The sequence below is a fragment of the Podarcis raffonei genome, chromosome 6, assembly GCF_027172205.1.
Source record: "Podarcis raffonei isolate rPodRaf1 chromosome 6, rPodRaf1.pri, whole genome shotgun sequence".
NCBI lineage: Eukaryota > Metazoa > Chordata > Lepidosauria > Squamata > Lacertidae > Podarcis > Podarcis raffonei.
The window spans coordinates 69,569,009-69,590,931 of record NC_070607.1 but is presented as its reverse complement, the minus strand read 5'-3'; the positions used below and the strand labels follow the sequence as shown (position 1 = coordinate 69,590,931).

The 21,923-nt window shown below is 44.9% G+C and overlaps 1 protein-coding gene across 4 annotated transcripts in view; it reads right to left on the bottom strand.

Moving 5' to 3' along the window:
- Nucleotides 1-3,042: 3,042 nt before the first annotated feature.
- Nucleotides 3,043-21,923, bottom strand: part of SOGA1 (suppressor of glucose, autophagy associated 1) — an 83,234-nt gene continuing 64,353 nt past the window's right edge. For 2 of the 4 annotated variants that reach the window (XM_053393881.1, XM_053393879.1), the window contains exons 10-15: nt 21,387-21,557; nt 12,017-12,268; nt 10,585-10,656; nt 9,293-9,363; nt 6,049-7,507; nt 3,043-4,493 (exon numbers count right to left, since the gene is read on the bottom strand). In XM_053393881.1, coding sequence (XP_053249856.1) covers nt 4,344-4,493; nt 6,049-7,507; nt 9,293-9,363; nt 10,585-10,656; nt 12,017-12,268; nt 21,387-21,557 — 2,175 coding nt within the window. In that variant the 3' untranslated portion in view covers nt 3,043-4,343. The remainder of the gene's footprint in view (nt 4,494-6,048; nt 7,508-9,292; nt 9,364-10,584; nt 10,657-12,016; nt 12,269-21,386; nt 21,558-21,923) is intronic. The other 2 variants (XM_053393882.1, XM_053393880.1) reach the window with 2 other exon arrangements.

Here is a 21,923-nt window from a genome sequence, read left to right as displayed (position 1 = left end):
TAGCAGCCTGTCTGTTAAGCCAAGCAAGTATATCCAGGCAATTACCAGCATACAGGTTCTTAGGCTGGGAATGTCTGACGGCATTCCACAGAGTTGCTTCCAGCCTCCTCCAGGCCCCTGAAATAATTTTTCACCAGCTCCATATTAGACGTCAGGGCTGATTTTCTCCCCCGAGAATGAGCTAAGTATCCCCGTGAAACACAATCAGCAGATCCACAGACTGTCATACAAGGACAGTGCCCCCGGCTTTGCACCTGCAATCTCATAATCCAATAGGTATTTTTATTTTAGCTCATCTTCTGCCTGCCTCACCTAGCTCCCTGCTCCCAAATTTAGAGAATAGCAGTATTTAAAGAACCTCCTTCGGAGATCAAGGATTTAAAGTTACATTGGTTTCTCTGTCCCTTGGCCAGTGCTCAACATAGCCTGTTGCTGCATCAAAACAGGAAGCAGAGAGATGCTTTCAATGAGCCTTTGCCAGGATTTAGTTTAACATCACTAGCTAATACATTCTGAAGGTGCCCAAAGCACAGGAAAAAAGTATACTAAACTGATCAATTGGCTGCAGGGAATACCAAAGCTTCTGTTATGTAGCCCTGATGTTGTTTTGCTTTTCCTGCTTCTAATGTAAACCAAACAGAGACATCTTGGAGAGCAACGCTATGGGGAGTGAAACTGTTATGTCTCCCTTCGGCTGCAATCCTATGTGCGCATCTTTGAAAGCAAGCACAAAGAACTCAGGTAGATGAAGTTGCAGGTCCCCCTGAAGCATCTCTGTTGCTAAAAATAGGAACATGGGGTAGAATTCAATACAGCACAATGGAGGTAAATCCATCAGCACAAGCATTTATTGCCCGACAGAATAATCTCCACTTTCCTCCCACTGTACACTGCACTGACCTTGCAGAGCAGATCTGGAGGAAGGCATGGGGGGGGGGGGAGAAGAGAAGGGAGAAGCCCCAATGTGCTAGTGGGAGTCCTTGCACTGGCTTCCGGTGGCAGAATGGGCTAGCTGAATCCGACTCATGGACCTTTAATAACAAACATAATAGACATGCACTTCAGGACAAGGAAGGCTGTAGGAGGATCAGGTGCCCATCACTTGATGAGAAAGCAAGCAGCAGTTTTCTGTAGAGTAAGAGGCACTCAAGACATGATTCCCAGAGGAATCATTCATTCCTCAAATACCATTTTATGAATGGCTTCTTGGTCTCTTTCAGCTAATGTTTTTGTAAAGAAACAATAGAGCTTACAGTTGAAGAAGATTCAGTGGAAGGACCAAGGCAGATTGACTACGATATGTTAGTGATAAGTGAGCTGCAAATATTTGAGACCAATCAATCAGAAATATTCCTCGTTGGAGATGGGGAGAGATTGCAACAGCAAAACCTCTCAGTTCTAGCTCATATGAGGGCCACTCTAGTCCTTAAAGCAAGGATGTGCATGAAAGTATATGAGAAATGGGATGAGTGGTCTTAGTTAATTCTGAGGAGCAGAGGCTAAGGGGCTGAGCCGGATCTCCAGGTGCCAGGGTGAAGTCACCCTGTTCTGCCCAGACCTTTGCCCCTCTCCATGCCTTGGAGAAGCAGAATAATAGTAGGCAAAAATAAGCAAATATAGTCAGCAGAATTTATTCACTGCAAAATTCAGCTTAACTTGGTGCAGAATTTAGAAGGGAAAAAAATTAGCACAAAGTACACCAAGCCATGTCTATGGTCTCTTCAGTTGTAAACATGTCAAAAGTTTACAAAAAATAAAAAACAATGTTTTTCCTGTTTTGCAAGTTATTTTAAATAATATGATGTCACAGACATTTACATTGCTGCATTACTAATTAGCTACATAATGAATTGAACTTCTGAATTTTATCACACATATGACAAAAACCTAAAACTCAGATTAAAAATACAAATTAAAAATTATGACTTGCAAGGTATCAATTGAAAGTCAGCCAAAATGCATGCAGGTTTCAGAAGATTTTTTTTTTTTTTTTAAAAATGTTGCCTGCTTGCAAAGATTTGTGGGTTTAAGAAGCTTCATGTTCATTTCAGCTTTCCAAGCCTCTTTTTTAATCTCTCTGATAGAGGCGGCTGTGATAATCTTCTCTGCAGACTATAAGGATGACCTGCTGTTTTATAATAATAACAACAAAAAAACTGACCCACTGAGCTTCTGATATGGATCAGTCAGGTTCTACTGCACCTCTAAAGAATATTCCTCCCGAATCATCTCTGAAGGCTGATGTATATTTTTAAACAAAAACTAAAAGCCACATAGTACACAGCCCTTCCATGTGATTATACCACTTCACGAGTGGGTGATGTGGCTAGTTTAAACAATTGCTCACATCATGTGTCCTGCCTGTGGAAAGCGGACATGTCAGAGGTAGAGTGTGTTCTAGTTGAATATTCTGCCTGACATTCAAGTTTTCTATCCGCTGGGAGATTTGAGTTGCTTTTTCTCTTTTACATGGACAACCACTCTAACTTCTGATCCCCCAGCTGCATTCTCAAGTGGTACAGTTCCTGAAGAGCCAGCTGTCTTTAGAAGGGTACTTCCAAGGAAGCCAAGGCTTGCTCTCGCATATTTTCCTACCTTTCAGATCACATCCCTGCAGAAGTGTTGCAATACACACAAATCTGTGCTACTGAATCTGGAGGTGGGGAGCAGCAAAACCTGCCTGCTCCCCAAATCCCTCAGCAAAGCAGAAGAGTCAATGAAAAGAGAGATCCTTTGCTGGAGCCCTGAAAGTTGTTTGTATGAGCAGATAATGCACTACACTGGATGCTGGAGGATCCCCATTAATACCTTTTCTCTAGAACAGGGTTGACTCACAGGAACTAGCAACCATCAAAATATTTAGTAGAGCACTGGCAGCAACCATTGGAGAGTGTGACATAGGAGAAGCTCTGCCCTGAGATATGCAGCAGGCACACAACCCCCTGCCTCCCGTGGAACTTGGAATGTTCTGCAGCACTGAAAAGATGGTACCTCTTCTACCCATTCACTGTCTCATCTGTATTTTCATTCTATGGGCTCTGTTAAACTATTATTACAGAGGCAAGTTGATCACAAAGGGTTTTGAGATTTCCAGTTGAAAAACAAGCAACAGCAAATGACAGAAGCAACTCTCCTTAGGAATAGCTACAGCTACCCATTGTGTGGGGTACGGAGAAATGGAAACAGACTGGAATTGTAGACATGGAGGACTCAGCATACTCTTTCTGTGAACTCCTGGTGCTCAACTGCACCACAGCAGCCAAGCACAGAGGCTGATACAAAGCAACAATTGTTCTGAGCCATGGAGATGGCATCAGAGGCCTGAAGAAGAAATAGTCCAGGTCTACTGATGCATTTCAGTAATCATGGGAAGTTTTATGCACATGGACAGGAAGGCAACACAGACCATGCTTGCACAGCTGTTTCCCACAGGTCAGGTGCAGGAGAACCGGTAGTGCGAAACCGTACTCTTGTTTTATCAAGAGTGTCAGCACTCTGAAAAGACCATACTGTGCACCACAGTGCAGGCTGGGTGCATGGCCCAGTGCTGGTATTTTATGCTGGGCACACCTGGGAAAAACTATCCATGCAAATATGGTTGCAGAGCAAATCCAGGGCTTTTCCAATCTACTTGTACACAACGGCCCGGAGCACTTATGCTATGGTGGCATTTCCTGGTGGCAATTTTGCTAGCACCCTCCCCCCGCCCTCTTTCTCTGTACACCATATTGAATGCCTCGTTCTGGAGAAATCCTATAGTACAGCTGTTCTGAGAGGAGTTCTTAAGGCTTTGAAACCAGCTGTCTAGTGTTTCCTGAAGGACTGCTGTTTTCCTTCCCCACCCCTAGACCAAGGAAGGGAGGGCCAAGCAGCTTTGTTGATACTGCCCTCCGTAATCCCTCACTGTGATGCCTTTTTCACAAAGAAGAGAGATGCATCTCCTCAAACTGGCGACACACACTCTCTCTCTCTCTCACACACACACCCAATGCCATGGAAACAGCACAGACTGCTTCACCAGACTCTGGCAACGTCCAGCTCTTGTAGGTCATGTTCCCACTGAGGGGGGGAGGGACAGAAAGGTTTCCAGTGACCGAGAAACCACACCTCTAGCAAGACTCTCCCACTCTGTCCCCTGCCCACGTAGCACAGCCTCTGTGCTGCCGGTATCTCTGTTGAGCTAAGGTGAGACAGGAGATGCATGGTGTCACCCTGGGTATCTAAGAGCAGAGCCCCTCATCTGCAGCTGGCTCAGAAGTAGCCAGTCCCAGAGGTGCCGGAGGGACTGGCAGTTCCAGCGCATAGGTTGCTCTTCCATCAGCACGGCAGCAAGCGCAGCCCTCTCACTCACTCAGAGGCCCTGCTTTCTCTTCTACCCGGCTGCCATCAGAAGGGTGCAGCTTGCACCTGGAAGGGGAGTGGCGGACAGCTGAGCGCGACGGCCGAGCAAAACAGGAAGTCAGCGACTGGGAGCTGCAATCACAGGCCACGTCCTGCAAAGAGAGACAGAAGGAAAGGGTAGCGTGTGAAAAAGAATGGGCAACTTGAGATCTGTCGCAGAGTGACGGTTAAAGGACATGAACCTTGTTCAAATCTCGCCCCAGCAAGAAACTCCCTACATGGCCTTGTTAAGGTATACGATTATGCTCTGACCCACCCCCTGCAACAAATCTGCAATATGGAGTTGATAATGCAGTAGGACTTCACAGGGATGATATGAAGATAATGTATTTGAAGCACGACGGATAGCTGAAATGCATCATTAAAAGCCTAGCAACAGTTTAGTTTAGGACCAGGTTATCGCCTTCTCCCACACGTACCTGCTTAGAGTTCCCCCTCAGAATGACGTGAGGCAGGTAATTACCAGGGAGAGGGTCTTTTTGGTAGTGGCACCCTAGTTATGGAACAGGGAGGTTTGCCACTGGTGCCACTGGGATTTTTCTAGAGCAAGACATTTCTGATTACCTGTGCCTTGTGTAAGCTGGGCTGACACAGCCCAACCCTCTGGAACATGGCACACACAGGAAGAGGAGAGAGCAGGGAAGTTCCATTGCACAGCTAAAACTTGTTGATGTAGCAGAACTGTTTAGCCATATGAATGCATTGCAAGAAAGGTTCCTGGCTTAGGTGCAACTTGATTTCCAAGTCTGCTTCATTTCATGATGTCTGTGACCTTTTAGATTACAATTCAGTCGAGGAGATTTGTATCATCTGCCTACATATTAATGCAAAAACAAACTGCAAGAAACCAGGACAAGCAATTCTAGGGTGAGATTCACCTACAGAGTCCTGTCAGCGTTAAGTCCTGAGAAAGGGATTCTGCTTGTGCAATTGGGCTTCCCTCTCTCCTTCCATGATGCCCCCAGAATTTGGGGTCAGGGTCAGAACCCCCAGAACAGCACACAAGGGAGGAGAGGAGGGATTGTTCTGTCTGGCAAGCTGCAATGCTTGTGGTGGTAGGACATTCAACATAGCACGATGTTGAATTCCATCCTATAAGCTACTCATGATCTGCAAATAGGAAGCTATAGAGCCAAAAAGGTGTGGATAGTTACCAACACCCTCGGTCTCACACTCAGAACAGGGTGTGTCCCCAATGCATCCACTTACCAAACCTGACCCCTTGTATCTTTAAGTGCTTAGTGGTGGCCAAAGCAATATACGATGGCGGTTGTTGACATCCTTGCTTCTGGCCCTTGAAGTTTGCAGTGGATAGGAGATACTGCTATGCTACATTTCAGCTCACAGAAGGGCTGAAGGCAGGGGCAAGTTAGCGGTGGGGAACCTTTTGGTTGGAACAACTGATGTAAATTATACTTTTGTATAGGCTAGTTTCTATACACATACACACCATCCTCTATCCAGGCAGACAAAAGGGGTTATCAGAGTTCAGATACATTTTAACCATGCAGAAGCACTTGGGGTGTGAAGAAGGGTCAGCAAGGGGCATATTCTGGTTCTGAGAGCCAGGTAGAGAGGCCTGGAAGGCCACATTTGGTCCCCAGGCCTGAAGTCTCCCACCCCTGTCTTAAAGCAAGCAAGCACTACCTCATTGGCAATAATAGCAGAGATGATGTCTGGCTCCTTTAAGGCTCTGTCCTTGCCACCTTGGCCTGGGATGGACAGCTTTGGTTCCTCACTGCAGCTCTGCTTCAAGGGCTTTTTGTCAAGGACCTTGGGGGCGTTTTCAGACTGCTGGAGCACAACTGAGGAGGAATGCTCTGGCTTCTTGCTGCTGCTGCTGCTGCTGTCTCCTCCTACCGGGTCTTTTTTCTCTGGAGCCAAAGTGGGGCTCTGAGTTCTGCCACACACATTCCGGAAAAACTCCTGCACTATCCCGTACTTAGGAGTTTCTGGCTTGGCTTTGCTTTCCTGGCATCCTGGCTTCCAGATGGACTCTGTGCTCCCAGAATGCTCTACAACATTGAACAAGCTGGACAGGCCGTCGTTAATGTTGCTGAGAACTGGGCTGTCTCTGGTGGTGGTGGAACGAGCCCAGGCTGAGCCATTCTGTTTCGTCTGATGGAGGTTCCACAGGCTTCGGTCCTTGGAGTTCTCCAGCTTAGAAGATGATCTTCTTTGGAGTTTCGGAGAGCCGTACTTGGGGGAGCAACAGGGCCGTTCGATCCTGGAGTGGACTTTGTCCAGAGAGGTCGAGATCTGCTTGCTGCGAACGGATATAAGGGAGGAGCTTCGTGGGGACCAGCTCTTGCTGCTGTGTATGCTGCCCCTGGGCATGTCTGTCTGCAGACCGATGCTGACAGACTGGGTAGTCTGGGTACCAACACTGGCCAATCCCACTGTCTGGCTGGAAGTGCTCTTAACCTTTCTCTCCAGGGAGCTGGAGCGGATAGCTTGCCGGACACAGTTGGTGATCTCCTTCATGTCATCGCTCATGTTGCCGGAGATCTCAAGGTCATGCAGGGAAGGCGGAAATCTGGGCACAGGGGCCACAGCTTTCTCGCTAACAGTACTGCTGTCAAGCAGCTCTCGGTGCTGCTTGGAGAAGTTGCACAGCCACCGGCTGTACATGTTTTCGGAGCTGTCCGATTCTTCCTTGGGCTTGGCCATGGTGAACAGGAAGCCAGGCTCAACCATTATCTTCCCGTCTCTCTTGTGTACTAGGGGCGATTCCAACCTGCGTACCACCGGTGGGCTATAATATATGCGGATCCCAGTCTTGTCGGGAGCAGTGTAGCTTCTCTGCACATGTTTCTGGGCCTGATCCTGCACAGAGAAGCTGCTTGTCTGGGTGAAGTTGCATGACGAGACATCCAGCTTCTCTGTGGTCAGGCTCTCTGGCGTGGGCTGCTCACTATTCAGATAGGCACAGTTATTGGGGGCAAACCCTGCAGGGTCCTTCAAAGTGTCAGGCAACACCTGTGTAGCTGGAGAGCCCTTTTTGCTGCAGACGTTGTCTGTGATGACGGGACTGGTTTTGCCAGGAAGATAAGGAGAACAATCAAGCAAACTTTCAAATTCAGACATTGAGGAGACTGACTTGGTCCTGGATAGAAAAGAGAAGGGAGCAAGCACATTTATTAGGGAAGGTGTCTTATTTCTACCTCCAGGCTCTGTCCTTCCTAAGTAGAAGCTTTTTCCTGGTCGGGCTATATCTACTTTCCTGCTTCATGGTTCCTACACAGATTATGGCCAATTCTCCTATTATTTTCCAAGTCATCTCTTAAGATGACCAAGAAAGCAAGAAAAATAGGATGGAAGGCATGCCTTCAATAATGTCAGAATGGACAGAAGACAGATGGATGCCTGCAGACCTGCCTTTCAAATTTTGCATTCCAAACTTCCACTTGGACATTCTGACATTACAAAGGCTAATGTCTTCTGCTATTCCCCACTATCTCCATTATCCCCTAAGTTATGAGTAGGGTAAATAATGTTGGGAAATGACCCCCAAATCCATAATTGATGCATGTGTGGAAAAGGCTGTGCATTGCTAAAACAGAAGTGAGAGTAACTGTGGTGAGTTCATTGCATTCACATTAATGCTACCTAATCCAGTTTCATACACACACACACACACACACACACACACACTCTTACATGGAGTGTGATTCTTTGCACAGAGTTTTAGTCCTAGGCTCTTATTGCCTCTGAGTGTCGTGACTCCACACAGAGAGAGCACTTCTCTTGCAGTAGAATTGCTGTGAAGCTCAACAGAAGGTCCCACTTCCCACTCCAGTATTGTCCAATGTCCCACATTTTGCACTAAGTATTGTCCAATGTCCCACATTTTGCACTAAGTATTGTCCAATGCCCCACATTTTGCACTAAGTATTGTCCAATGCCCCACATTTTGCACTAAGAATCTCCTAAAAGAATCTATGGGGTACTCTTTTGCTCAGGCTCACTAGGAATTTTTGCCTGGTAGGAAAGGAGGACCCTTTTCTGCCTCCCCACTTCCAGCCACTCTCTGAAGACTAGAGAAGGGACTCTCATAAGAATATCAGGGGGGCGGGCAGGGGAAGTATGGCTTTGGTGTTGTTGTTTTTTGCAGTCTTCAAATGAGGCCTAGACCATGTGAAAAATGAACATAAGGTTTTAGTTGCAGTTCATTCATTTTCAGCTTTGTATTCTTGTTATAAAAAAGCACACCTAGACACTCCATTATGGTGCCTATAACCTAGGTTTAAGGTGCCATTTAGCTCCTAGCTTTCATATCTCAGTTTCTAACACTGTCCCTGACCAGTAACCTTGCTGACTGGGGCTGATGGACATTGGGAGCCTAACAACATCTGGGTGGCCACAAAATCCCTACCCCTGTCCTAAATAATCACCTACAGGGAACACAAGGAAGACAGGTGGGGGGAAATAATAGCATACAGTGATTAAAAGGCAATACCATTATCAAGGTAACATGTTTTGTGTTTTCAGCAAGGGAATAGAATAAAAACATGATAAGAAATATGGGCATGCACACCATTTACTTCTGTCCCTGAAAGATGCAATGAGGGTCAAATAGATCCATGGTAATATGCATTTTGTGTATTTACACTTGCTGAAGGCAGAGGTATGGAAGCTGGTAAATTATACAGATAGACTCACATGCAAACAACCAAGCAGTCTATATTTTCTGCCCCAATGTGGCATCAGGTATTGCCAGCTACCAGTTTTACACAGAGAAGGAAAACATATGTTACCGCACCCCATGGCCTCAATGTGCTTTTCTCACCAATCGTTAAGCTTGAGTATGGCTAGAGGAGCCGGCTGACTGTTTTCCAGATGGTGAAGAGTTGAAGGAAGAAGCAAAACTTAGAAGCTGCACACATCTCACCTTTTTAAATTGCTTCCTTTCATGTCTGTTTCGGAAACAGTTTCTTTGTCGGTGATTTTCTCATTGAGAGTCTGAAAGGAACATTAGAGAGGCCTTTTATCATCAGTAGTGCCTTGCAACATCATGGCAGGCCTAGAGAAGCTTAGCTAAAGGGGGCAGAGGGGTCAGCTTCCCAGAGGAATGTAAGGCTTCACTTTGCACTTAAGCAGCAAAAAAGTGTTCTGTGGGGATTTCCCCTAAATTTCAGAATTCAGTGCGATGTCAAGAGCTCAGTCAAAATGCTCATTGCTCTAGGTCATGGGTAGACAAACTAAGGCCCAGGGGCTGGATCCAGTCCAATCATCTTCTTAATCCGGCCCACGGACAGTCCGGGAATCAGTGTGTTTTTACATGAGTAGAATGTGTCCTTTTATTTAAAATGCATCTCTGGGTTATTTGTGGGGCATAGGAATTCATTTTTATTTACTTTTCAAAATATATTCTGGCCCCCACAAGGTCTGAGGGACAGTGGACCAGCCCCCTGCTGAAAAAGTTTGCTGACCCCTGCTCTAGGTGTTACAGTTTTCACAGAAATGTACTTCAAAGTTAGCTGAAATCTGAAGTCCTATTAAGAGATCGAAAATAGCAATCATGACCAAGGCTAGGATATGTTAATGCATGCAGGTAAATTCAACAGATGCAGCATTCCTCAGCACAAAGGTGCAGAGATGGAAATAGCTGACCCTGTTGAATTTCTGTCTGTCACACAGCCCTTCTCAGGAAACACATTCCTAATATCCTCACCATAAGTAATAAGAGACATGTAACCTATTTAGTGAATGTCTTGCTGAACCAGGAGGAGGTATAGCTAACCCTGTGTCCAAAGAAAAAGAAGAAGAGTTTGGATTTGATATCCCACTTTATCACTACCCGAAGGAGTCTCAAAGCGGCTAACATTCTCCTTTCCCTTCCTCCCCCACAACAAACACTCTGTGAGGTGAGTGAGGCTGAGAGACTTCAGAGAAGTGTGACTGGCCCAAGGTCACCCAGCAGCTGCATGTGGAGGAGCGGAGACCCAAACCCGGTTCACCAGATTACGAGTCTATCGCTCTTAACCACTACACCACACAGCCAACCATAGGCAACTGGAATGCTCACAAGTATCAAATGTGATCATTCCCTTATAATTTGTCCCAGCATAAATCTACAGCTTCCATTCACCTTTCTGGGGCAAGGTTTTAGTTCACACCCAACACATGTCATCTCTGCCTGAATTTTACAGGTTAGGACAAAGCCGTTCCTGCCCAGCTTACCTCTTTCCAGCTACTGCCATGCTTCTCCATTTCAGAGTTTTTCAAAGCCCAGAGGTCAGCTCCCTTCTGCAGCTGAAAGACAAAGCAATTCTAATGCTGGGCCTGCACATAAGAGCCAATTTGTCCTCTATGTGGCATTGCTGTGGACAATAACTTTTTGTTGTTGTTGTTCAGTTTCTAATGAGTGCACTGCAAGGTTCAGCCCCTGCAGGGACATCCCACTGGCATCACAGTACTCGGGGGATATTGGGTGTTCCTTGCAGCACCCACATATTTCTGGCAGAGACACTGTTTCAAAAAATCAATCACTAATAGAGAAACTGGAGCTTGGGGGCAGATGTGTTGCTTAGGATCCATTTTGACAGAGGGTCAGGCTGGGGATCAGTCAATGAAACATTAACTGCTGGCAAAGGAATGTGTTCAATGTGCCACTGGGGGACAGACGGATCTATTCCACCATTGCAGATCACGCAAAATCTGCAGGAGCGATGATAGAGGGTCTCAAGTTTTATTTAGGTGCCTCATTTGTAGCTACTGATGTCCAAAGCACACATGCATCTACAGTAACATAGCTGGTTCACAATTCATGAACCTTGATTTCTCTGCATGGTTTGGGATGGGATGTGTGGTGGCGGAGGGAAGGCAAGGCTTTTGTGCCTTTAACACCTGTGAGGCAGGCAGAAATGCAACAGGTCAAGCCTCTTCTAGTCTGGAAATTATGGGGAAAGCTTAATATGTTGACACTCTGGCTGCCAGTCAGCTTATTAATTGTGTGTGGATCCTGATTTATCTTTGGGCCCTGTACCCCATCTGCAAAAGAGGAGATAAAATTGCATATAATGCCAAGTGCAGTCAGATTATATGCAAATTTATCTTCTTATATAAGTTTGTATCGAATTTTAGTCCTACTCAGCATCACCCAGTAGAATTTTGTTGGAACCTGGAACCAGAAAATCATGTTGGCAGCTCTGCACAAGAGGGGGTTATGTGTACCCCGCTAGCGTGTGTGCTGCATGCAAGCACATGCATGTATTCATGGGAACAAGGAAGCCTAGGGGATAGGCATTTGTTGGCCAGCATCATTATCCTGATTCATATTATTATTATGCTTTTATCCTGCCCTTCCTCCATGATGCTCAGAAAGCATACAGAGTTGTCCTTCTCCCAAACACCTTGAGAAATAGGCTAGTGATAGTGATTGGCTGGAAGTCACCCAGGGAGTTCCGTGGCTGGGCAGGGATTTAAATCCAGGACTGGACTCGATCCCCAACACTCTGCATCTATACCCACACTTATGCTCATGCAGGGACATCCATTGCTGCCAGCCTATATTGATTCTGCTAAGGGTATGCGCATTATATTCACACTTGCTGAAATACTCACTGAGACTTTGGAGGGCGAGTTGCACCCACACAATGTATTCCGTTCTCACCTGATTTATTTTGTTCTGCAGCTCCTTCACTTGCTGCTCTGCCTGCTGCCGTTCATCCTTGAATCGGTCCAGGAGCTCCAGTTTCTCCTGGTCCCAGTTCTTCTCGCTGATCTGCAGCTGCTTGGTCAGGTCCATGACGGCACTGTACGACTCAGCCAGGAGGTGCTGGTGCTCCTCCCTCTCCCTCTTCAGAGCTGTCTTCCAGTCAGAGAGCGCTCGCTCTGTCAAGCCTTTCCCAGGCTTGGATTCCAGCTGTGTGGGACAAAGGGAGTGGCTGTGTCAAGGAACCCAATTAAATCAAAGGCCGCAGCTTCCTTGCCTTTGTCTAAGATTGGTTATGGGAGACTGTTTGGCTTGCTGTGCTGGAAAGGTGGACAGGTTCCGTAGAATATCTTCATGGCAGAATTACTGGTTAGGAATTGGAGAGAGATGGAACACTTCATATCCTTTCTCCTAAGCAGCCAATATTTAACACGGTCAGAACAAGGTATGCCAACGTAACTAAAAACTTGGTTATGTTCCCCTTTTTCCATTTGGTAAAAATCAGACTTGGGCCACATTCACACCACACAAATAAAGCACTACGATGCCACTTTAAACGCTCATGGCTTCCCACAAACAATTCTGGGAACTGTAGTTTGTTAGAGGTGCTGGGAGTTGTTAGGGGACCCCTATTCCCCTCACAGAGCTATAGTTCTCAGTGTGGATTAACAAGCAATCCCTCTTCACAGGGAACTCTGGGAACTATATCTTTATTTTAGGGATGTGTGGTGGGGAAGAAACAGGCAGTGGAGGAAAGGAGATCAGGGCAGCAGGCAACCATGGTGCTGGCAAGTTGGGGCAATCCACAGCTACATTTGATAGCACTGTGTAGTCAGAATCGGGAGACTGGCCAGCCCCATGATCTCCAGCTTCATCTTTGACAGCCTCCTGGACTGCACAGCTAGCTATCAATTACAGCCAGAGACTGTGTAGCTGGCCAACCCCATGATCTGCAGTGACTGCACAAGTGAAGTACAAGTCCCAATCTGACTCTGGGTAAGCCTGAATGGGCACTGTGCTTGCCTTTAATTGGAATTGTTCTCATTCAAGCAGTGGTTCTTGCATTTCTGAGCACTGCTGCTTTAAATAATTACCTATTTCTAGCAGGACTTAATACTAATACGCATGAGTCTGGGACCCAATGAGAGGGTTATAAAGGTCAGCTTTTTAGATGTTGCACATCATTAGTCTGCTTGCAGGAGTATGATCTGGGCTTCAGCCCTTTTTATGGAAGGAGTTACTTTAAGGAGAAAAATACTCAGTTTTCTCAAGGATCAGCACATAGCTGATGCAGCAACCAGCTGTCTGGAAACAGGGAGATAATGGACAAGGTTCCATAACATGAAGGAATGACTCCCATAACAAATGGAGATCAAGGCCAGAGAACTGCTGGAGAAATAGTTTGTTCCCATAACATACTAACCGTAAACTGCCACAAACAGAAAACAAATTATGATATTCCCCTTTCGAATATGATAGATTAATTGCTATTGCTGATGCAGAAGAAATAGAGGATTGTGTATGGCGAGCTTAAAAAAATGTTTAAGTATAACTTTACGAAAAATACAGAAGCTTTTCTACTAGGGATAACGGACACAGGTATAGCAAGAGAAGATCAGAAAATATTCCTCTATGCCACAGGAGCGGCAAGGATCCTAACTGCTAAAAACTGGAGAAAAGAAACTGTGCCAACAAAAAAGGAATGGCAAGATAAACTGTTAGAATATATTGAACTGGCAATTAACAGGCAATTAGAGATCATACTAGACAAGAGTTTCAAAAAGCATGAGAAAAATGCAGAGAGTACTTCACAAAACAGTGCTCTAAATGTCTGCAGGAGACTTTGTGGATATTTAAGTTATAATTAGAAAAATCTTAATAATTATTCATAAAGGAAACAGTTTATAAGAAGTAAATAAGGAGGCCAGATACAGGATAAAGTAAGTCTTTTATTTGGTTGTTTGTATGTTATGCTCACTGTATGTTACGTTCATGTTTAATTTGGGTGGATTTGTGTATTGGGGGGGGGGTTGTGTTATGTTGTAAATAAAATTCCAATAAAAATGAAGCTCACCAGAGAAGAAATAGCGGATAGTGTTAAATCCTATTAGAGCTTCTTATTTGCTTCATGTTTTGGGAGACACTGCAAAGGCCGATAATACTTCCAGGACTCTAGATGTCTCTGGAAATACCTACGGTCTCTGGAGGACTCACCAGCTACAGTGCTAAATCCTACTGAAAACCTCCATGAATTAGCTCCCTCATTTATCTGTATGTAACAGTGACCATGAGGATGATTACCACACTCCTTCAATTCCACTTAAAACATCATGCAAAAGAGACTGCTGCTTCTTAAGTGTGGTGTGTTAATAATGGCAGTAAAACATTTCTATAGTGGTAAACATCTCCATAGGTAATATGCTTTTCAGAGGTGGAAAAAAGGAGGAAGAAACATGAAATCTGAAATTATTTACAGAACAGAATAGCTCACAGCAATCGTAGAATCTTTAGATGAAACATGCTATTCAAACATGCTGATATCAATTAGGACATGGCTAGTACAAGGGCATTTAATTTGTGGATCTAAATATATTCAATAAAAGCCACGCTGCCCAGCAAACTGCAATTTCTGAAAGGGGAAGTGTGAACTATAGCAAGAAAGAGCCAGTATCAAGGGACTTCCAAAGCAGACACAGAGACAAATGCCTTGGGAATGATTGGCTCAACAGTGCAATCAATTCCCTTCTGAGCAGGCCAGGCCTCCAAATCATGTTGCTCAGCAAGTGAGCTCTTGTAATCAGCTTACAAACAGAATACTGGTGTTGTGGTCACCCAGGAGTCAGAGACTCTCCAACAGTCTTTCCTTGTATATGATGGACAGAAGGTGAGTCGGCAGCCTCTGCCAAAACTGCTTTCGGGTGTCCAGTAACAAGCTAACTGCATGCTGATGCCAAGGAAGTTGGTTACGTAACTGCTGTCTGCGAGATTAGCATTAAGGGCAATGAGAATCCTTGGGGTTAACACTTTGCATACTACCCATTGTGCCAGCTGTGTGAGATCAAAGGCAAGCACGACATACTAGGTGTGCAAGTTAAATGCATGTCCCAACAAAATAAAGGCCACAGCACTGCACTTCCAGAGAACAGCAAGCTCATTCTAGGAGCCCCCTTTCTCAGGCCCGCAGGCACTTGACAGCTCAGACAGCTGAATAGGAAATGATTATTCTAATCAGATAATAATTGGACATGTTTGCTGCATTTATGCATAGCAGCAGTTCAGTGCAGATGCCATTCTGGGTGAGTAAACAGATAATGGGCATCTGGGGGAATCCATGGAAGATCTAATAATGGCATCTCCAGAGCAAAGTACCAGCAAGTGGGTTATTGAGACTTCATTATTATAACCCTAATGTGTCTTCATGCAGCTGCTGAAATGAGGCTGTAATAAAAAGAAAGTAGCATCAATTTACAAGGGCTCAACCACGAGCTGCCACCTCATTGTATAAGTAAGTGGAGAGATTACGACAATGAAGGACTACTGCGTCAGCAGCTCTATTCCTTATCCCCACCCCCACCCCCCACTTGCCTATTCAACGGCAGAACAAGGGTGCAGAGGAGCCACACTAGGAACAAGAAATGCTCCTGGATTTGCAGAATGACCGTACGCAGTGATATCTTGGTTATAGCACTACTTTTATCTTCTAATGCTATGCTGGAAAACCTGTGGCTCTCCTGGTTTTGTTTGAGTCCCGGCCTGGACAATGGTAAGGGATGGTGGTAGCTGAAATCCAACAACATCTGGAGGGCCACACATTCCCCATCTCTGTTCTAAGGACTCACCCAGGCAGCAGTTTCTACATTTCTTGGACATTTTTTCTGCCCTAGGATAATACCATGCTTAGCATAGGGAGTCAGCTGCGCACACAGTACAAGCCGAGCTCCTGGTGAAAGCGCATCCTGTCCAATGCCAGTGCAAGACGAAGTGTTCCACATAGCTCTGTTGCAGGGGGATTGCATTCCCAAGGCTCTGCATCAGTTCCATTTGGACATGCCCTAGAAAACTATTCTAGTAGGTGCAGTATCTGTTTTATCACAACATTTATCAATTGTCTGGGCACACTGAATTTGTTTCTGGTAACTGCAGCTTATCTGCCAACTTATAGTCCATTAACAAACTTTGCTATCTGGGTGAAAAGCCAAATACATGAGTAGAGGGCTCAGGCGGTGAAGTCTAAACACTTTTATGTGCTTGCAAAAATTACCTCCCCCAACTCCCTGCCCAAATTCCTCAGGCTACTCAATGTGTAGCATGTGAATTGCTAGCAACCTAAAAAGCAGGAATCTCCCAGAAGCAGAAGCTGGCATGTGTTCACTACTTATAAGGCTACCTGTGGAAGAAGTGGGTCAGATTTGTTAGGCTGGGGAAAAACTGGGAGCCCGCTGCCTGCTCTCCTCCAATACAATAAGCATCTATGTTTGTTTTCCTCTCTGAGGAAGTTGTGGCAGGTCTCTACTTGTTGTATTTGTTCGGCTAATACTTCAAATAGATAAGCTGTGCATTATCTCTGATCTGTGTGAACATTTATTCATGCAAGCCATCAACTTGTAATTTTTGGTGGTTGCATTTTTTGTAAGTGTACATTTTTAATGCTGTGTCTTAGATTGTTGTATGCCAGCCTGGGGTGAATTATGATTAGTAATACTAGTACCCCAGAAAGTTGTCAATCAGAGACTGATCAAGACCTTCAATTAGTCAGCCATGCTCGTGAGAAGGAAATCCCAGCTCATGGCAGCTCCTCCTTCTATGACAAAAGAGTAAGGTTCTTTGGTATTAGTGCACAAATAAGAATGGATTCAGCCTCAGTTTAACAACTGCATCTCATTCCATGTTGGGGGGGGCATGGAATTTGTTTGACAATGAAAATATACAAATCTATAATTTGAATAGGTGTGTGATATTTTGGCAAGGCCTGCCCATCAAGGCCTATAGAATTGACTCTTGTTTGGATTGTTCACTGCTGTTCCATGAGCCTTACACTTCCTTAGTAATGTAACTCAAATGTGCTTGCTAGGCTTTGTTGGAAGGGGTGAATCACACCTATAGTAATATCTCCTGCTCAGGAGCTGGTTCCACTTCTCTCAGTTCTGCAAACCACAAGTTTCTCACAGTTCAGCTTGACCAGAGCAATCAGTATTGATCCCTACAACCCTGAACAAGGACAAAATTTCTATCAATTGCCTCTGAACAAACCTATTTCCCCAAAGACCCTGGGTAAGGTACACATAACGCTGCGTATCTTTCCTTTCATCTCAGTCAAAGCAGGGAGGGAGGGGAATCAATAAAATGCATGAATAAAGCCAGCTTCAATTGCTGCCATTAAGATTCTGGTGATGTTAGTAATAGAAGCTAAAATAGAAACAGCTTAAGAGCTGCACCCAAATTCTTCATGTGGTGCTGATCACTTGGCTGGCTATAAGATGAGTATTTATAGACAAGAGCGATTGATGCTGGAAGGCAAGGTGGGGCCAAGCATGTGCCTTCCTTAAGGGGAAAGCCCACAAAGCAGATATTTCTACGACAATGGAATGGCCCTTTGCCCACCTAAGAAGACAGATCATCAATAATAAGCCGAGTCATCACCAGGAATCTTGTGAGATCAATTATCTTGATGCAAGCTTTGAGTATATTCCAAAAGGGAACTAAAAGTGGAATTGGTTGGTTTGAAGACAAGGAACACACCCAGCATGCCTATCCTTTTAACCCAGTGGTTCCACCACTTTCTTCCCCATGAACCATTTGAAAAATGCTGAGTCTTGGCAGACCACTTAATGATTATTCTGCCTTCTATAGCAATTGTGATGCACAGTGCTAAATGCTATATGATATTTAATTGTATTTTTGTTGCTTCTTCTTATATACTGAATTCAAATTGTAATGCAATAAAATACAATATAAGAAATGAAAGAAGTGCTGAATATACAATTAAAAATCTGTATGAATTATCATTTATTTATTTATTGAATTTATATCTCCTCCTTCCTCCCAAAGGAGCCTGGCCAACAATATTTAATGCAATGGATGTGTTATCTCTTGTCTTCAACCACAAATCCATAGACCTAAGTGAAACTCACAGACCACTGGTGGTTTACAGGCCACAGTTCGGACTGCAGCCTCTGGAATCAGTTTCAAGACTGGCAGTGTGTTTTGTAGACTATGGTTCCCCCCCCCCACTCCAATCTTGAAGCAGAGAATGTGTCATTATTCTAGCATTTCAAAGTAAGCAGCACACTAAGATAACCATATAGCACCACTATGCCGAAGTGTTGCAGGGAGAGAGATATAGTGTCTTCTGTTGGAGCATTTCCTTTCCACATTTTATGTGAACCTGAATGATCCACTTAATCTGTGTTCACAGAAAGCAGAGTATCCTATCCTTTTGACTTCATACTTCACTTCTCACCTGACTATTTTGCATCAGCGGTATTCTTAAATTTGGGCTGCTTTTATCCTCCAGTTCCCTTGGAATCCACAGTAAGACAGAAGAGCTGTTTGAAGGAAGAGTCACTCCAAAACCAGCTACAGAAGAGGATTCACACTTGCTCCAGCTGACTAAGAGCAACAAAACAGGAAGTGGGGGGGGTTAGGGGGAGGGACAAAGGCTCACTGGAACTCCCAGGTCCATCCAGACAGGACACACGAGTTGCCTTTTTCCTTAAGATTGGGCCTAGCTCAGACTTGTCAGAGCTTGTTCAGAAATTAAGCATTTGAACATTCTTTTCAATAGAATATTGGAACTCTGTTTAAAAACAATAGCACAGGATAGCAACATAAGGACAAAAGCAAACAGGGGCTTTGGAAAAAGGAACCAGAGGATCACATCCAATGGTTGCTTTAGGCTTTGCTGGAAGACTTTAGGATATTACCAAGCCCCAAACTCAACAACAGGTTGTTATTTTTTTAAAAAATCAAGGTTTTGTTTTCCCCTTTGCAGAACGAGTCATGGGATTTCTCTCACATTCTACTAGAAAGGTACCAGATTTAAAGCAGGAGAGAACAGAATGGCACTGTTCTTATGAGGACAGAGTCCTTGCCAGTACTGTTCTGCATCTATGGGTAAAAAACTGTTAGTGTTATATGCACAGCAAGATGTGAATTTGTGCTTGGGTTGAGTTATTTCTGGGTGACGGAAGTGGAAGGGGAGATGACTCAACCCTTCTCCAAGACTGATGATGTTACTGTTGATCTTAGCCACAAAACCAGCCAGGAGGCAGACACAGTCTTATCACTTCCGTCCTTCAAGCTCCCCCAAGCCCAACACACATGTTATTTAGAAAGCTGCTGAATAAGCAACTCGAAGCATTAATGCTGGGCATGCACCTACATGAATGTGAATACACTTGAGACAGAAGATGTGCTCTGTGATGTCAGGGTGACAGATCTCCAGACGTCAACTCCAGACATCAACTCCAAGGCACGCTAAAGAAAAAGGTTCTTCGATGTGGAGAGGTAGCTGTCATACTATCAAAATATTGATGTGTTGGTGTTTTCCTATTTCAGAGGGGAAATCTTATCCAGCTTACGGACACGGAGTTCAGGAACAACCAGAACACAAGAAAGCAGAAACAGAGCAGCGAAAGTGCAGAAGAGAAGGAGAGAGACTCCTGCCTCCTCCCTTCATTCTTACTGACAGACCACTGGACCTCTGGTAGCAAAGAGGGGGCATAAGAAATAGTTCTAAGGGCCCTAGAGCAATGCCCTTGTACACTTTTCTTCTGAAGAATAATTCTTATAACAACTAGAGTGGACAGCTGGCAGTGCCACATGCTCCCAGAGTAGTTATATGACCCTTAATCTGCCTAACAGATCAGGGTTTAAAAGACAAACACACTGGGGATAGTGGCATTACTAGGGCCCAACTCACATAAGCCAAAGCTGCTATACTGTATATGTTGTTGCCAAACTGCCCCAAGAGTGCAATTATGTGCTGAATGCAATGTGCGACCCAGCGCATACCTGGATACAAATGCACCTTCCAGTATCTGTTGTCATGACAACTTGAAAAAGTGCCACCAAGATCATGAAAAATAGCTAGCAGCGCAGTGCTGTTCATGCGCTACATCTGCCGTGCGGTTACAGGAATGTGCACACATGAGAACAACACAGGTTACACTCTATAGACAACCCCTCGGCTGTATGGAACAGACCACTGTGTTAACAGGAGGGACGGAGGGAAGAGGACAAAGGATGCCCAGATGCTGCCGTGCTGCTTGTTAGCAGACAGACTCTTCTTAGTTGATGCGGAGGCAGCCTAGGAAAGCCACAGGATCTGCTAAGGAAACCCTCCTTGTGAGTCAGCTGTATGTGTAGAGGCATAATGCCAGAGGCAAGGTTTGCAGCTGCTTCTTTGTACATATCTGGAGGCTCCCTCGTGCATCAACCAAGAAATGAGAACACATGGAAGGAAAGCCCGTGGGCTGGCTTACAGCTTCCTCTGAAGGGAGCTCTTGGTCAGAAGCACTGTCACTCAGCCATTTCTGCAGCAGGCTCCCACAAAGCTACAGTCAGGAAGCTTGAGTTTTATTACCTCTTTGCAAGAACACACTCTAGGGCAGAGTGCCAGATTATGTTAGTCCTGGCTGGCAAAAAGGCTTTTCTTGCATAATACACTAGATATAGCAGAAAGAAAAAATATATAAATACAAAAGCAACAGAACACCCTGATCCATTTCTGGACCCATCTCATGTACGTACCACCTAGATACAACACTGTCCTCCCAGTGGTTCCATTGGGATAACAATGGAGTATGAAAATGGTTCATAATTGGGTCTTTGAAACAATGGATGTTATTTGTTAGCCAAGCCAAATTCCAAATCACAAGCTGGGGGACCCATTCCCACTTTATCAAAACATGCCCTGAGTTTGGATATTCCATTTCACCATAAAGCATCACTTATTTCACTCCTGATGGCCCCAAAATCATCGGAAATGACTGAAGATCTCAATACAGTGACAGACCTCTCATGCAACAGGCTGATCTAAACATAATGCCAAATGATGGCATAATTGGGCTTGTGTGCTTCCTCATCCATTTATGAACCCCTAATTGCCCCCATCACTCTTGGTCAGACATGCCATTGTTTCCTGTTACATACGAAGCGGCAAACTATGGTTTGCACTTGCCCACCCCTCACCAAACCTAAATTAAGCCCATGATTTGAAGCATGCAAGGTAACACAGAGAATGTGTGCTGTTTAGAGTGCCTGTTTAGAGTGAAGATAAACTTTATGCAGTTTGAGAGAGTAAAAATGTGGTGCTTGGATATCTGACCTGTGCGATGAGACACTTGAGCTCAGTTCTCTCCATTTCCCAGGTCGCTTTAGCCTTGGCAAACTGTTGCTGCAGTTCATTCATGCCTCTTCTCTCTTCGCGCAACTCTGTGCACAGCTCCTTCAAGGTCACCTTCATGTCTGATAGGGTCTTGATATACTCATTGGCCTGCTAGAAATACAAAAAATGCATAATAAAGTACAACTGCCATGCACACACCACATTATAGACACCGGCCATCACTTTTCACAATCCTTATGCAGTCAAAAAGAGGGGGTTTGAAGGAGAAGCATGCACTCTGAACTAAAGGCAGGGAGAATAATAGAATCGTAGAGCTGGAAGGAACACCAAGGGTCATCTAGTCTAACCCCCTGCAAGACAGCCCATGTGTGTTCATGTGTAATAGTTAGCGTGCTGGACTAAGACTGGAGAGACCCAAGTTCAAATCCACACTCAACATTCTGAAGGGCCAATCACAATCTCTCTGCCCAACCTGTTTGGCAGGATTGCTATAAAAAAAGCATTGGGAGGGGGCCT